We start from the raw sequence: 17,146 nt of genomic DNA on the forward strand, positions 1-17,146 counted from the left end.
CACATCAGACTCTCTTAACCCCTTTACTTCAAGTGTTGTCCATGAAAGTTACTCTCAGGATCATGGTGAAAGCCAGGTTTGTAATCCATTTATCTCCAATGCTCTTGACAGCTCCTTCAGTGCTCCTGATCTAACGCTTGACCTGTGAGAAGCTAAAGAACAGAGAAGGTTGCAGAAAGAAGGATATCTGCATGAAATAAAACAAACATTCTTAGAAGAAGTACAGAATACTATGCAGTTAGCTTGGGAACAGTTGTTTCTTTTTCTTCTGATACACAAGTAATTTTACATGTCCTTTCACTGACCAAGGACTGCTACTCATACTCACAGATGTATCTCACTGGACAGGATGGAATGTCATCTGAGCACAAGCTAGAATTTTTCCTTTTTTGTTTTGTTGTTGTTGTTTTGTTTGTTTGTGGGTTTTTGTTTTGTTTTGGTTTTTTTGTTTGTTTGTTTTTTAACTCTCTCTTCTCAGCCATAATTGAGCACCCTAGCACATCCGGAAGGATACACTCATCATTAGACATGTTCATTATCTTTACATAGTTCTCCAAAAATTGGATCAATGGAACACATTGAAGACGGAGAAATGAGGAAGATGCTACCAAACAGAAAGCAAACATTTGTACGGGAAGCAATAAAGGATGCCAGTTTTCAGGCTTTAACCTTTCGGTGACAGCAGCTGTTAACCAAACTGCTTTGAAACAACAGGGGTAAAGTCCTCACATCAAGGAGATTGTGACAGCTGGGAATGACAGCTGAAAAGGAGAGAACTGAAACAGGCTGCTTTTCAAACTTCTCAAAAATGAGAAAGCATATTTTTAGTTAACTTCTGTTGCTCTGAAAAAGAATGTTAAAATAAAAGATACAGTTACCTTACAGTAATGGCATCTGAAATAATCACAGAGTGAGGCAAAGTAAAAAAGCCTCCTTTTTTCCCCTATTGTCCCTTCTGGAAACAAATGTTACAAGTCTAAAGAAACCTGGCTAATATGTTCAGTATTAATCAACTGAAACATCTGAATCACTGCCTAGCTGCTCCACACATAAAGGTACAAACTTAGCAAGTTTCTTCTTTCCACTCTACCATGACCTATCCTCCTAACATATGAATGTAAACTGCCTGGTACTCACACGAGGAATTGGATGTATAGGCCAAGATACACGAAGAGAAGACTCAGGACATATTTTTACTGCCTGAAAGATGCTTACATACTGTGGTGATGGGGGTAGTATTTTTCTCAGGAGTAGTGAGATTTATAAAGCTATGCTGCATTTAACCGTAGTCAGTATTTTATCCATCAAGTCTCACTCCTCTTGACTGGGCTTCCCATTTTCCTCGACTGTCCCACAGGAACACTACTTATCTACACAAGAAAGGGGAAAACGGGTTATTAAACAAGCAAACTGTGGCTCAATACAACAGGAAAACTGAAAATAACTCTAGTCTTTCTTTAAAGGAGGAGGTCACGCAAAGATTAAAAAGCTACAACTGTGAAGGTTTTTTTTAAAATACCAAACTTCAGTTACTCTTTCCAACAACTTAAAAATAAGACGCTAGGAACTGGACAACTAAAAAAGCAAACCAAGACTGAGAAACACAAGCACGTGATAATTAGCTCAAAAAATCAACTCAATCAGAATATTAGAGGCAGTGGCTTACAGGAGATTTAAAAACCTTGCCAACGTAATATGGAAGCAGAAAGCACTGCAAGAAACTACACACATGAAACCCCCTATACAATTCAGTAACATTTCCATACTTCAAGGCATCACTCAGCCAGCTGAGGTTAAAGCTATTTACCACTGTGATCTTCTCAGGCAGCAACCAAACACCACTCCCTAAAAGGCCACCAAGGCACACCAGAAATCAGGTATCAGCCCTTGAGTGAGAAGCAAACTACTCCCTTGCCCATTCCATCCTCTCTCCTTCCCCACACATGCTCTTTGCCTTGCCCATGTACTGCTCATACACACAGCCCTCTGCTCTCCGTGCTATGCTTGAGGGTTTGTTGATTTTTTAATTTTTATTTTTTATTTTTAATTACTAAATACTTAAAACAGCGTTTCCCTCCATAAGAAAGAATCTCTGTCAAAACTGATCTATTGCAGCACCTCATGACTGGAGCCAACCACACACCTTCACTAAATGAAGATACCAGAATACTCTTCACACCCACCTTGCCTCATGCTGCCCAGGCCCCCCCCAAGGCAAGAGCATCACCCACCTGCACCCACAGCCACTTCCCACATGGCTCCACCTGTGACAAGCAGCTGTCATGGTAAACCTAGACTTGCATGTGTTTGTCCCACTCAAGTAGACTTACCAGGCCTGACATTCACTTACACATTTCTGGGATTTTTTTTTTAAGGAAGACTTATTCTTTTTTATTTATCTAGCACTTTCAAGTATTAGAAATACCAGTCACATGCTGAGACTCTTCTTTCATCATTACTGTCACAACAAAACCAACATCTGATTAAATCATCTCTGCCCAGATGTTAAACACCAAGAAAACAGTTCCCTTAACACCATCCACATAGCAGTATACATATTGATGTTAACAATGTAGGTCTTAAGCTAATTCCCTCCTGATTTGTTTCACTTTTGTCTATCCTTACATCATTGAATTTAAGATTTGGAAATACAGAAAGACACCAAAAGACAAAATTCTACTTCTCTGGCACATCATTACATCAACACTGACTATGAAAACAGGAAACATCACCAGAGAAGACACTATCTTAATACTATCCAAAAATGACTAAACATAAAATTGAGTTTTTCATCTTGCCACTTGTTTGCTGAAAGTACAAATACTTCAATAAATCTGAAAGAACCTTAACACTTAAGCTGAAAGAAATAGTAACTGCTAAATGATAAAACTGCTCTTTCCCTTTAAGGCTCTAGATCAAGCTAAATGCAAGGGTAGTCCTGAGAATTAAAAATGGACTGAGACTCAGTCTTGCTATGGACTTCCTGTGTGACCTTGGGTAAGTCACTTGAGAATTTAGTTCTCAAAAATAACAGGCCTATTATAGCTGCCAGGATGAAGCACCAATGTTTCTGAGACCACAAATTAAAGCCAGGGTCCTGCTTACTTGCCCCTCACCACCACCACTGCCCCCCCCCCCAAAAAAAAAAAGAAGATCCTAACTGGTGTGAGTCCTTTTGAAAGATGTGCATAGCAACCACTGAAACTTCAGGAATATTGATACTTAGCAGTTGAAAGTTAATCTGGAACTGTACTTTGAAATATAGCATGAAAGCCTACATAAAAGCAGAATCATTTTAACTTTTCAGCCTCTTGTTTTGTGTGAAATCTACAATGAATAGAATCTATCTCTAAAGATGCAGTATGTACTGTTGAATATTGGCTTTACAGTCAACAAGGCACATCATATTCTAATCAGTTTGCAATGCCAGTGAGTTAGAGTTTCTGAAATGACTACAAACAGCTAATGAGTTGAAAGCAATAAGCTTATATTTTTGGTAAATAATAATGACTGAATTTAGAAGTAGGGATTCTTAAGAGACATTTGGCCAGATACTGTAGTTGCAGCAGTTTCTCTGCAATAAAGAGCAGCTGCTCAAAAATCAGTTAAGAAACCAAACAAGCAAAGAAACTGCAATCCAAGTTTCACATAAGTTAGTTTTATTTCTATAACATAGTAATATAGAGTGCCACACATGTTAAAAATGTCTGACATCCCTTGCTGGCATCTTACTCCCTATTAAAACAGCTGTTTCCACATGAAGAAAGGCATTACAGTCATATTTTGACTTTAGAATACTCCAGCCTCTCCCCTCACCACCAGAAAGCTTCTATAAGAAGAAATTACAGGTTAATACCACAACCTGAGTCCCAGTGGGGAAGGAGGCAGGGGACAGGTGCAGAACCCCATCTCCCTGCACCACCAACAGATGAGCTCGCCTACACACAGCTTACACACAGCAAGCGCCCAACCAAAGTCAGTAACGCCAATTAACAGGACCTGTAATAAAGCCCGAAGTCCACAAAAAGACTCAGTGGGAAGGGGTATCTGATATAACAGAAAATATTCAACAGAACATTTGGACTGCATTCAAAGAAATCAAATCCTCAGACTTTTAACTCAAATATTTAATTCCAATGATTTGTATGATAGGGAAGACCGTGTCAGAAGGACAGTTTCATCTCCTTGCTACTTTTCACCAATGGCTTCAGCAGCACATTTACAGAGTCCTACAAGCAGGAAAAACTGTTTCAGGCAACTAGTCACCTGAAAAATACCTGCCTCAGGTAGTTAATTCCCTTAAAATACTCTGCTTCACAACTGTCAAAATAACAAGCACTGACCGCTGGGAGAAAAATGAAGACATAATAACCTTTTAAACAGTCTTTCCACCATATTTCAGTAGTTAACACTAAAACAGAAGTATTATTTGTTTATATGAAAGAAGATTTCCCTGGACTCAAACAGTTTATTCAGTTGTCCATGTAGACATGTTCACTGGGCCTGGAATTTTGACTGGAGCTACATTCCACAAATCCCAAATTGCAAATTTAAATTAATGCTAGAGTGAAAACATGATACGTAGTGAAAAAGAAAGGCAAGGGGGCAAGAGAAGACAGGCACAAAAAGGAATGTTGTATCCCAAGCGTCAGTAACACCTGACATCCTGCCAGTAGTTAACACCTTGGAGCTGACAGAAATACACCATGCTTTCGCCTTGTTCAAAGGCACTTACGATCTCCTTACAGTCCTGAGCTTTGTAACAAAACTTTACATGAAATTGTTATCTAATAGAAACGAAAAGAAAGGAGATCCAACTGTAAAGCAACTGAAATAGCACTCTAACAAGTCAATCTACATAACCTTTTAATAATGATCTCACTGTTACCAGGGGGGGAAAAAAAAGAAATTAAAAAAGCTGGCTCATACCGTCTCCTCTCATATACCTGACATACCTGACAACATGCAGAATTTACTCAGATTAATACAGTCTTCATTTTGCATCTGAAAACCTGAATGCATACTGATTATTTTCAGAACATCTATATAAAAGGTTGTTATCTTTTTAACCGTCTAGTAATGAAAGTTTTAAATACTGTGCTTGTTTTGTCTCACAGCATTGCTGAAGAAGGGGATGTTTTGCTGTTTAACAGGAGCTAAGACAATCCTATAATGTATGAGAGAATCTAAGAAAGCAACTAATCCTCACTCTGCAAATCAACTCAGAATGATAAAACTTTTGCTGAATCTATTTGAAACCTACAAAGAAGTCACATAGTGTGCATATGCAGATGACTAGCAAAAAAAAAAAAAAAAAGACAACTAAACATCTCTCTTTTCTCCTCTTCATTTCTCTATCAAAAGAGGGGGAAGAAGCAAATAGGAAGAGAGAATCCCAACCAGCACTACGTGTTTGCTTTATCATATGATCTCAACACTTTGTTAACTCCTTGGCTGTAGCAGATGTTTTTGTGTATTGGCCAGAACTAAGGACAATGACACAGGATAGCTTTCTTCAGGTAGGAAGTGCCAGATTTCCTGGTAAGTGGAGGTTTTAATGGCAGAGCAAATCGTTCCTTTTGCTGATCTCCTGTAGAGGCCAATAAACAAGGTAGAAAAGGAACCAGCTCTAGAGGTAAGAAGATAAGACTGTCTTTCCAGCTAGAGTTAATGCACCAGGATGGCTCCCAAACAGAGAGAAAGTCAGGGGGAGGGGAAAGCAAAAAAATAAAATAAAATAAAAAACAACCAAATCTCCACAACAAAAGTTTACAGTACGAGAATAGTTGTGTTAAGTTTAAAACTAGATAAACAGAAGAAAAGTTTACAGTATAATAACTCGATGCCATAGCCCAGTATTATTAACCAGCATACTGGAAGTCAAGTGCAATCTCTTTAATAATCACATATTCTGTGGGAAAGTAGTGGGGGAACAGTATAATTTTGTGCTTTTACTTTTTTTACTAAGACAAGCCCATTGCTGATGCATTTCCACTCTGCTCATTTCTCATTAACAGAAGATACTCACCTGTAAGAACCAAGTGCATTTAGGAAAAAAAATAAGACCCCATACTTATTTATTTTAAAAGTTAAAGGGTTAACATTTTGCTAGTCTTTTCCTTTAATAAATATTTGCAAGTCAAAAATAAACCTACTGATGAGAAATCTCTATTAACCAGAAGCTATTATCTAACTGATCCTGATGCTTCAATGCACGATGACTTAAGTTGGTTTTAATTCCTAAAAAAAAAAAAAGGAACCAAAACCAGCCTAAAGCAAGACACACTACATTCTACATTTCAGAACTAGCTGATAAGGATTCAGAGGCTTTTTAAAATAAAGCGAGAGCAGAAACGAGTTCCGAAAGTGATGAAGATGAAAGATACCTGGAATGATACCGCATCTGATACACCTTTTGTTTTCTGTGAGTGATACACGCTGCAGACAAAACATTTTATGCTAAACAGCCTTAAATCTGGTTTTCTAATACTAAGCACATAGGAAAAACACTGACAGCAAGCGTGGTAAATAAATCCCTCCCTAGAGAACGAAAGCAGCAGACAGGAGGGGGCTGACATGCATGCAGGAGAAAACTAAACACCATCTTTTTTTTCTACCTGCACAAGTTGCCATTTGCTGCAGCGATCAAGAATCCCTTTTCCCCGTCGATTTCAAAAGCTAGGTTTTCAGAAAATTTCTCTCTCAAGTCATCTGTTGATATGCTCTAAGAGTATTATATTCATATCACTGGATCTTTAAGAGAAAAATCCATTTTCTTTCCTGTTCAGGTAAACATGTTTACAGCTCCTGCACAGACGCTGGGTGGTTCAGACTCACATGTCACACACATGTCGTCAGCAACAAGAAAAGCCCCTTTTCCTGATCAGCCACATTTTTAATAAGGTAAAGAGAAAAGCACTTTCCAAACTTACCTTTACCACAGCCAAATTATGAGCTAAATATAAATATTTACACAAGGACAAGGAATTATTAACATGAGCGTGCAAACAAAAATACTTGCTAGAAAACGCACACAGAAAAAATAAGAAAACCCTTTTAAGTTCAACGCAATCAAACCAACGCGTTAGCCCCTGGAAAGGCCGTCATTTATCACCGTTACGCCCCGAACAGTCAGGATTAGAGAGGTGAAGCACCGATCGTGACTGATCTATTTCAGAGACTATTCACTGCGTATGAAAACATCTCAGATCGCAGGCAAAGCCTTCCTATCTGTGACCCTGCACAGGAAATGCCACATGAAACCTAAAATTGCCAAGGAGGGTTACAAAATCTCCTGCTTTACATCCTACTGCGAAGAGTCCGCTACGAGGACCGAACTACTTCTCCATTTTCCAGAAAATAAGTAGAGTGGATGTTACGAGCGTTTATTCCCCCCGCCGTGTACGTTCCCAATGCATCTTAAAGTAACACACGTACAAAAGAGGGGGGGGGAAACACCACTCCACAGCAGCTCTTAAGTCTGAAATGTAAATGTAATTCCTTATATAGACTGCAGCAGCTGGTCACACACGCACGGAGAGCAGAGAGCGGGGGCCCCCGGCCAAACCGTTACCACCCATTATTATACAAACAGGTACCTCCGAAGACAAGAAGGGTAGAAACTTCGCCGCCCGGGCGCAGCCCTCCCTCTCTCCCTGCCTGCCTTGCCCACGGCCCCGGCGGGGCGGCCGCGGGGCGCTGCGGGGACCAACTCTCGGCGGGGCGGGGAGGCGGGAGCGGGCGGGGGGGGGCGCCGGCCCGGGGCGGCCGCGCTGCCCCCGCGCGAATCGCTGCCCGGGGCGGCGGCAGAGCCCTGCCCGTGTGTGTGTGCTCTCTGCCGGGGGTGCCCCCGGCGTGCCCCCACCGCTGCCCCGCAGCGAGAAGCCGGCCCGCTGCCCCGGCGAGGTGGGCACTCCGGCGGGCGGCTCGGGCGCTGCCGGGCGGGCGGCGGGGCGATCCCCGCCCGCGGGGCCGGGGGGAGGCGCGGGGGAGGCCCCGCTCCGCCGGGGTAGCGCGCAGGTAACAAGTTTCGGAGTTGGGGCTGGAGCGGCCGGGCGGGCGGAGGGCGCTCCCCCGGCGCTCCCCGCGGGGCTCCCCGTCCCCGCCCGGGCCGGAGGGCGGCGGCGCGGCCGGGGGGCCCCGATCCCGCTGCCGGTGGCGGGGCGGGCGCGGGGCGTGCGGGGGAAGCGGCGTGTAACGGTCCCGGACAGCGGCGGAGTGCGGAGGCACCGCTAGGCGGAGGAGGGAGGCGGCGGCGAGGGAGGCTCCAGGTAGCGGATATAACGGTGCGGAGGGAGCCGCGCTCCCGGCGGAGCCGCGGCGGGGGGAATTACTTTGGCGCCCGCCCGCCCGCTCGACCTCCCCCCTGCGCGCTCGGGACGGCCGTGCCCGGCCCCCGCCCCGGCCCCGCCGCCGCCCCGGCGCTGCCCCGCGGGTGACTGACCGTTGTTGCGGCGCGGGTTCGGCTGCTTCCTGCGCTTACACCTGGGGCCATCCGCCATGATCCGCTCGCTGGTGTCTAAATGCTCCAGTCACCTCCTCCCCCGCCCGCCCCCCTCCCTCCCTCCCTCCCCTCCCCCCCGGACCTGGTTTACGACACTGGGTGGTTTTACTTTTACATCACCTTCCTACACCTAGTGCTCGCCCGGAACCTTGTTGCCAGGGGAGACCGGGCGCTTTACGGCAGCGCGTTTGAACGGCGGCGGGCGAAAAAGTTGCGCCCGCAGGTACCGGGGGCGGCGGCGCCGCCGAGGCGGGCCCGGCACACCGACCCCCGGCCGGGCAGCGGGGCGGGGGGGTTCCTGCTGGGTGTCAGGGGGCGTCAGCCCGCGGAGGGAGGTCCCCGCGGGGGAGCATCGTCCGCCCTGGCAGCACCCCCAGGTGCGACCCCCACAGCGCCCCCAGGTGCGGCGGGGCCGGGCCGGGCGGGGCTGTGCCCGTCACCTGGCGGGGCCGGTTCGGCCGTGACGGGCGTCTTGCCTTTCAGCTCCAATGGAGAGACAAACAGCTGGACGAGGGTGACGCTGTTCCCGCTGAACCTGCCGTTCCTGCGCTTTCCTGAGTCATACTTCCCGCTTTCGCGAAGAGGAGAAGAGGTATAAAATTATATGCCACTAAAAAAAAAAAAATAATAAAGGGGAAAGGAGCAATTTTTTTCACGAATAATTAATGGAAGACATCTTTTGGGCTTAATAAACTTATTTAATGTATTAAAAATTAAAGCATTACCACCAAACGCTTGTGCTATTTATTTACTCTTGCTTTTCGCTTCAGGCAATAAAACAACTTAGCAAGTTTGTTTCTAGACTTCCTTATTTCTCTTTTTTTTTTTTTTTTTCTCCTTATCCTAAGATGATTCTGTAGAAATTGTAATTCTGTGCTTCTGGGGAATTCTTTTATCTAAACAGATGAAATTTCAGTGAAAGTGTTTCTGTTAATGGGATACTTTCAATAAGAAATTGATATACTGCAGAACTTGAGGTCTTTAGCTATTCTACATCATTTCCACATGCTATATGTTCACGTTCTGCACCATACCACCTCATTTCATGGAAGTGGCATAGCATGTCTCTAGGAGAGGAACTACTGAACACTGCCGGTTTGTGGGCATACCTTGCATCCCCCTAAATGCCAGTACAATCAGAAGTGCTTAGAAAAGAAGTATTGGGCCAAAATGGAGGCAAAATTAGGTAAAGATCCAAAGGGATATTTTCCAAATTAATTGTACCCACGAAAGTGTACAAGAGTACGCTTGGTTGCTCACCTGAAATCAGTTTTGCAGGTAAAAATCATTTATCTGGTATCTCTAAAAAAAATGGTAAATTTAGGTGTATTGTTTTTACATATATATCTTTACTCATGTTGGTTGGCTACTGACCTCAACATTTTAATAAGGATCTACCTGAGAGTCACTAAAGAAGATTAACAAATCAAACAATACCAGGTGCTCAGTGGACTAATAGAAGTCATTTAACAGCATTAGGAACCCCAAATACAAGGACAGCTAAGAACTGCGACATGAAACCAACTACAAGATAAAAGTGAAACTTGTCAGCAAAATTTTGAGTGGGTGGATTGCAAGGTTTAAGGCAGAACTTTGTTTGTACTTCAACCTCCTTGCTTGTCAAGTTTTGTGCAGAAGATACCTGTCACTGTGAAACTGTTATCATTCAGTGGTTGAATTTAAGCAAAATATCTTGTACAGGTTTTCATTTAAAGTTTTTGGTCCCCTAAAGCTAGTCATGGTTTTAGAAGGTAGTCGCAAGTAAAAAACAGTCAACAAATATGCTTGCAGATTTGTAACAATATTCCCCTGCATGCCCACGCAAAATTCCAGGCCCTCTTTAAGCAACTTTGAAGAGCTTACTTGCTTTGAGTTTTGTCACTTTTCACCTCTGGATAAGAATTCTTGTCTCTTCATTCTGAGCAATTTCCTAACAGAATGAGGACAAAAACAGTCTCCCAGTGTTTGTTGTGCTCTTTTTCCAATAGCCATAGTGTCTGTTTGAGCTCTAGTCTCTTGAGATTTAAAAGCAGGTGGGAGAAACTGGTGACAACTCCTGCTGGCCATTAGTTTCTAAAGAGCAGAACTGAAACTGGCAGGAGCATTGGGAGCTCTACACTGCTATAGTTTTGATAAATGAGAAAACCAGAGCAATCTTTGTGTATGTTATCTTTCATACCAAGGAGGTCTAGAAACCAAAAAACCAGAGGATAGTATTTTGCATCAAGTTATTGATGATGCCAAACCTATTTATTGTGAAAGATGTCTCATTCACAACTTGTAAATACAGGTGTGGATGGGTTGGTTTTTTGAGTTTTGGTTTTTAAACTCTGATATGCTTAATCCAAGCAACTGGGTACTTCACATCTTAGCATACAAAGTTCTCATTTTTTACTGTGCTAAATTAAAGATGCCACTGACAAACAATTTTGACCTAATACTTTCTTATCCTAGATGCAAATACACGAGTTAAAATTCCTACTATTGTTGTCTTGTTCTGCAGTGTATGAGCACATTGTATATGTAGTTTAAACTGTTTTGTATTGAAGGAATGGAAGATCCTATTTTTCTTTATGGTGCACAGCTTTCAATCTGACTTTTCAGTCAAGGATGCAGACATTAATTAATGTATTCTTTGGAAAATCTCAGCAAAGCAGTATATTTCTTCATCCTCCTAAATGTGGCAATCTTGAAAAATGTCTCTTTAAAGGAGGAGTTCTGAGACAGTGGTCATCTGTAATAATTAGATGGTTTCTAGTAATTTGTATGGGAATTTAGACAACCTCAATAGTCATACTGTAGTTGAAACCTGAGATTGCATAGCTGCTGTACTTCACTCATTTTGAAATTTATTTCCATTGTCTGAAGATAGGAATTAAAATACTTCCATAGTTACACTGTTGTAAGGATGTTCAAAAACTAACCGATAATTCTTATAGACAGCTTTTCCTGTTTTAAAAATGCTGTTGAGTCATGATTTATGATCTCTTAAGTATGTATCATTAAATAAAAGCAATCAGTCCCCTGTTTGTATGCCTACTCCTCATTCATGTTCATGAAATGCAGTTTCACATTCTATCTTGAGTATTGTAGATTTAATGGTGTTCATTTAGTTTAATGAATTTAGAATTACAGTAGAAAATGACTCAGTATATTGTTTCTGGATTCATTTCTGGTTTGTGGAGATTCTTTTTCTCCTACTTTTTTTTTCCCACTATGATTTCCATTAGTGAAACTTTATTTTCAATTCTATGTATTTCTGGGGATGTCAGTTCCTAAAATTTATTTTTCAATTGATGATTTTTTTCTTTTATTGTTTTTTTAAATATGTTTTTACTCCTCTATAGAAATTGTAGTTGGAAGATTTATCAGGAGAACGATGATGCAGAAATATGCAACTTGACTGCAGCTAGCTGAGGAGCTAATCTTGAATAAAATGTTGATTTTAGAGATATCAATATACAGGTTTAGTGCCCTTTCAAATGGTTTTCCAATTTCTGTTTATGCTTCCAAATGAATCTAATCAATTTTGAAGGTGTACCCTGGGATGTTGTACAGTCTCAAAAAATGGTAAAGCTGCTTGAAATTTACACATTCACTTAGAGCACAGTTTGTAAATATTTATCAAGAGAAATTACCTTTTTTCACTTTCCTCATCTTATAATCTTGGTTTCTGTTTCTGTACTTTACTGTGAATTTATTTGTTAATTTAAAGCTTGAGGCTATGATGTCTAATAAATTGTCATGTCTCGCACAACTTGAGAAGACTGTACCTGCCTGAAAGATGTAAGTGTAAGGATGTAAACTGCCATAAGGCATCAATATGTACATAGCTATAGATACCTACAGTGACTTGCATATATGCAATTGTCTTTTCTAGCACCTTCCTTGTTAAGAAAAAGTGTTTGTGAAGGTCACAAAGGCCTTCAAATCCATTTTGTTTCTCTTGCTCTCTTTTTGCCCTACTTGTTGCATGCTGCTTTGCTCTTGAAAGCAATTAACCTGTGCTGATACCTGTGTCAGGTTGGTGTGCTGTATAAAATAAATGTACTAAAACATAACAAGGACCTACAGTTCCATTCTTATGCTAATTTTAACTTTCAGCATGATCTCTGTTTCAAAGGCTTCACACAAGCAAAAAATTATTTGAGAAAAGAAAAAAAACTTGAAAAGGTCATTTCACATTCTTCATCCAAAAGACAAATCTTGCATATTCAAAATGGAATTGGAATGCAAATTTGGGTGTAAGTGGTGGATAGTGAACAGTTGTGATTTTTTTTGTTTGTTTGTTTTTAAAATCCCTGAAACTTCAGCTGAGAATGTCCACTGTAATACTTTATTTTCTGCCACTAGATGCAGTAGCAAAATGCTATATCAAAATACTACTTTTTGTTTTAAATTTCATCTGAATTTGTGACTGATCAAATTACCCTTGTAGTGCAGTTTGATTACCCAGCTTTATTAGTAGCACGTTTTCCATTTATCTTTGTTTATGATGACTCTGCATAAGTGTTCTTATCCTTTAGATTATCTAATTAAACACTAATGGATTGTGAATACTTTCCCATAGGGTTCATGTTTGTTTCCTTGTGTAACTTCCACTCTATTTCTGATTTGGGTTCTGCTCACCAGCCCTCTTGCTGTTTGCTGTATCACAGTTTTGTGCAATTGCTTATTTGGCTCTCGTTTGGGGTTATTCCCTTTGTTACAATATCTGTACAGCTGGCTCACTCAGCTCTTTAAATCCCAACTTAAAATTGATTTCTTAATTATGTCATTTTATATTCTTCTCATTTATATTGGGGGTTTTAGTTGCTGAAACACACTCTAATGTTAGGCATTATTCATTTGTTATCTCTCATTTGTCTTGTTTTTTTCTCACTGTAAAGTACATAATGCTTCTCTAGGGAATGTTTGTTAATACATGAAAGGAAAGCTGTTGTGTTGGAGCTTGCAATGTGTCTTCTGAATATACAGAATTAACATAAAGAAAACAAGAAAAAAAAAGAGTATGAAAGTCTATCAAAACAAACAAACAAATACAATTAAGAGTCTCATTTCCTTAAGAGACCTCAACAAAACATCAGTCAATGCCGTAAGGAGAAACACAGATATTGTAATGTTTATTTTCTGGGATGTGAAGTGAAGCTTTGATGCACTCAGCATAGTTGGTCTGATTCTCAGATTTGGCAAGGTCTGTCTGGTAGTTAGAAACATACGGTGTTAAAATGCTCAATAGTATCTCAGATGCATAGACCAAACTTGTTGGAACTAAAGAGCTGTGTAAAATTCTAGTGTAATTATATCAGAGTTTTGTTTATTTGAGCAGGGGATGGCAGTTCGGTGCAAGAATGATCATGTGTTGATACAGAATTGGAAAGGCGTTATGATTCTCATGTACGACTGTGCATATCAAGAATTTTTGGTTGCAATATCAAAAATGAAAGCCTCGTTTGGATTCATCCAAACAATACAATTTTCTGTTTTCCCTTTTATAAACAAGTCTAAAAAGATTTTGTGTGGATCAAATAGAAAATGTCTTTTTTTTTTTTTTTTACCCAAGTATTAAAAGCCTGGATTAGAGCAATTGTTAAAATCAGAGCAGGTGGCCCAGGGGTTTCTATGAACTAAATTATTTGAAAATTTCCTTTATTAGGTTCCCTGTTCTTACTGGGGAGGTTTGAGCAGAGATGTCTATGGTGGGCAGTATTTTAAATCCCTGGGCTTTAGCTTTAATGAAGAGCTTTCATTTTCTCTTATTGATGCTGACTAGGTACTGTAAGAAGGACAAGAGCTCCTGTGTCATCTTAAGGACTTTAAAATACTCTCTACACCACTTAAATAAGTGTTCTGGCCATTATGTTATAGTCTTTCTTTAGTTCCATGGTTATTTTAAGTATTTTATAGAAACCAAAAGCATTCATTAGCACAGATGAAGACCACCTGAATTGTCTTTAGGAAGATGAATTTAGATTGTTTCTGAATGATGATGGTTCAGACTTTTATTAGAAGGGTGTACATTTTTATCGTGTACCTGTACATGATAAAAACCTTGGGGTTTATTGTCCTGGGGGAACTTGGTGACTACTGGGATTTCATATTAAAGATGGATTACACCCAGCATTTCATGCATACAGGGCATGTTCTGAATAGTCCAAATTCATTGCTGAAGAGTAGTCAGGTAGAGAAAAGCCAAGCCTCAAGATCTGCAGGTGGTCAGGTAGAGTGAAGAGTTAAGCAGATTAGGGATGACCAGAAGCAGATCTTCACATGCCCAGAGAATTTAACTGAAAAATCCTGAGTTACTGGAACTAGACAGAAGCTGAAAACAAAAAATGAGAGCTTTGTTTGAATTTAGATGTTTGCAGGATCTTGATTGACCACTGTTTTGCAAATGCAAAAAGCTATCTCAAGTAATACAATTGAAATTTGATGTATTTTAGGTAATTTTATTGAAAGGCTTCATTACCTATTTCAACAGCTGTTGGTAGACATTCAGTGAAGCAGTTGAGTTCTCATAGGCAATGACTACTGTGGTAGATGATCATATGTGGGACTTACCTGCCTCATGTGGTTTTACTTCTGGGCTGGTCCCTCCAGACTGCCATTGCAGTTAGTGGGGATCTGGTCAGTGGAACCTGGGACACCTCACAGGCACATAAGTAAAGTGAGATGAATTCCAACCCATCTCTTACTCCTGACAGTAGTCCAATCAGTGAGATATGTTCCTGTCATGAGGTGGTTGGGGCTTATGGAGATGACTTCATCCCTCTTCTCTGATTTTTACTTTCAGTTTTGTAGGGTGAAAAGTCCTAGAATTTGTTGCCTTGCCTGCAACTGATGTCTTTTTTGCCAAATATATTTAGACACTAATTCATGACAAGGCCATACCAGCTCTGTGGATTTTCACATAATTTATCATATATCCCACAACATCAAAGGCAACAAAAGCATTTGTTATGGCATGAAAAAAATGTTTTTTTTTCTTAAATATTTGAAATCCAGACAAATATTTATAAAACATCTGGGCAGTCTTAACATAGAGAGGATAACTATGAAAGCCTGTTCTGCAGAGATGTATAATTCTAAAGCTCAAAGTTTGTTCCTGCAGCCAGATGTACTTGTATTTGCGTTCATCATTGTAGCATCATGCAGAGAAGGCCAGAAGAAATTTGCTTAATTGTTATTAATAATAGTACTTTGGTGCCATGTCATTTATTCTAAATACAACTTAATAGGATTCATTGCTAATTTTTGTTGTGAGATTAATTTGCATTATGGAAAAGCTCCTCACTTCAATAGCATTCTTTACCATGAGTCCAGGACTATACCTAACTTGCAGGCTTCACCTTAGACTGCTTTATCTTTAGGTGCTATTTGCTTCATAAAGACTACTCTGCTCCTAAATAGTGTTTATAGTTTCTGTAGTGTTTTTATCTTAACATTGTTGCTTGCTTAAATGTTTATTCCAGAAGGTCTGAAAAATTATGTTTTCAACTACTGGTAATTTCCCCTCTGAAAGGCACCTTTTGCACAACTATTTTTCAGACTGTTTCTCAAGACATTTTAACTACAGCCTAGGCTTAAACTCAGTCAAATCACAGTCACATTTTCTATTGGACAGTAATGCACTACGTTAGTTTTACAGCCTCTGTAACTGCATTTTAAGGACATACGCATTGCTCTGGTCTCCATTCTCCTCAGTGCATCTCCTGATGCATACTGGTATGAGTCCTAAGCAAACTTTTTGGTGCTGTTTTCCCATCCTGTTTTTCCCGTGGTATAGTGATGGATAACCCTTTCTGTTGACTTGGGCAAGATCGAAATAAAAAAAAGCAAACAAACAGACCTGTCCATGACTGTGACTACCTAGTGTGAAATGCCAAACTCAGCAAACAGGCTGTTCTTCATACATAAAAGAAACAGTAGCCAGCCAGCCAGGAATCACCAAATATACCAGAGCAAAATCCCTGGTTAAACTGAATGGAAATATTTTACGTAAATTCATCTATTTGTTCTTTTTCTTGTTTGCTACTCAGTACTGTCTCTCATGTCCTACTACACAAGAGCTCAGGGTGCCTTTCTTCATTAGCTTTTCTTACCTTTCAGAACATTAAAAAATATGCAAAACAATTTTAGGCAACATTTATGGTGTATACCTGTTACTACATTGTATCTGTTTGTGTACACACACACACATGCAGAAAGCTATTTTTAAAGATTAGGAAGGTCACAAAGTCGTGGGCTTGTCCTAGATTCATGATCCCTTGGTTATACCCGCATCTGGCTGCCCCATCCCTCTGCAAGAGATTACTCCCACCACAGCTGAGGCTGCTGTTCAAATCCCCATGTATTAGCAAACCGAAAACAGCAGTAGTTCAAATTAAAAATGCTACATTGGACCAGCAGCTGCAGACCCAGTCTTTCTCCCGTTTACTTCAAGTGGCTGAAGAGGTTACAGATTCCAGTTGTAAGATCAATATTCTTTTCAGCTGCTCCAGCTATATGCAGCATGGATGGCAACATTACAAATGGGAATAACGAATGTTTCTCTTTTCAGTCACAGAGTTTTAATTTTTTGCTGTATTATGTTAGCTACATTGGCCCATCTCTTCCTACAGCTTGAGAAGGTGTGTCGCTCAG

At 40.7% G+C, this 17,146-nt stretch overlaps 1 protein-coding gene and 1 long non-coding RNA gene across 3 annotated transcripts in view; one reads left to right on the forward strand and one right to left on the reverse strand.

The window, feature by feature from the left end:
• ZEB1 (zinc finger E-box binding homeobox 1) overlaps nt 1–8,546 on the reverse strand; it is a 122,380-nt gene extending 113,834 nt beyond the window's left edge. The window contains exon 1 of the mRNA XM_027890169.1: nt 8,444–8,546. Within this exon, the coding sequence (XP_027745970.1) occupies nt 8,444–8,501 (58 nt within the window). The 5' untranslated portion in view covers nt 8,502–8,546. The remainder of the gene's footprint in view (nt 1–8,443) is intronic.
• Nucleotides 8,212–9,221, forward strand: LOC114060591. Of its 2 annotated transcripts, XR_003571919.1 has the most exons (3): nt 8,212–8,270; nt 8,638–8,726; nt 8,987–9,221. It is a non-coding gene; the product is annotated as an uncharacterized LOC114060591 (long non-coding RNA). The 2 variants fall into 2 exon arrangements; XR_003571918.1 differs by lacking the exon at nt 8,212–8,270 and having other exon boundaries at nt 8,613–8,726.
• Nucleotides 9,222–17,146: the final 7,925 nt, after the last annotated feature.

Source organism: Empidonax traillii, unplaced genomic scaffold (genome assembly GCF_003031625.1).
Source record: "Empidonax traillii isolate 1590-97213 ecotype Southwest subspecies unplaced genomic scaffold, ASM303162v1 scaffold280:size897971, whole genome shotgun sequence".
NCBI classification, from domain to species: Eukaryota; Metazoa; Chordata; class Aves; order Passeriformes; family Tyrannidae; genus Empidonax; species Empidonax traillii.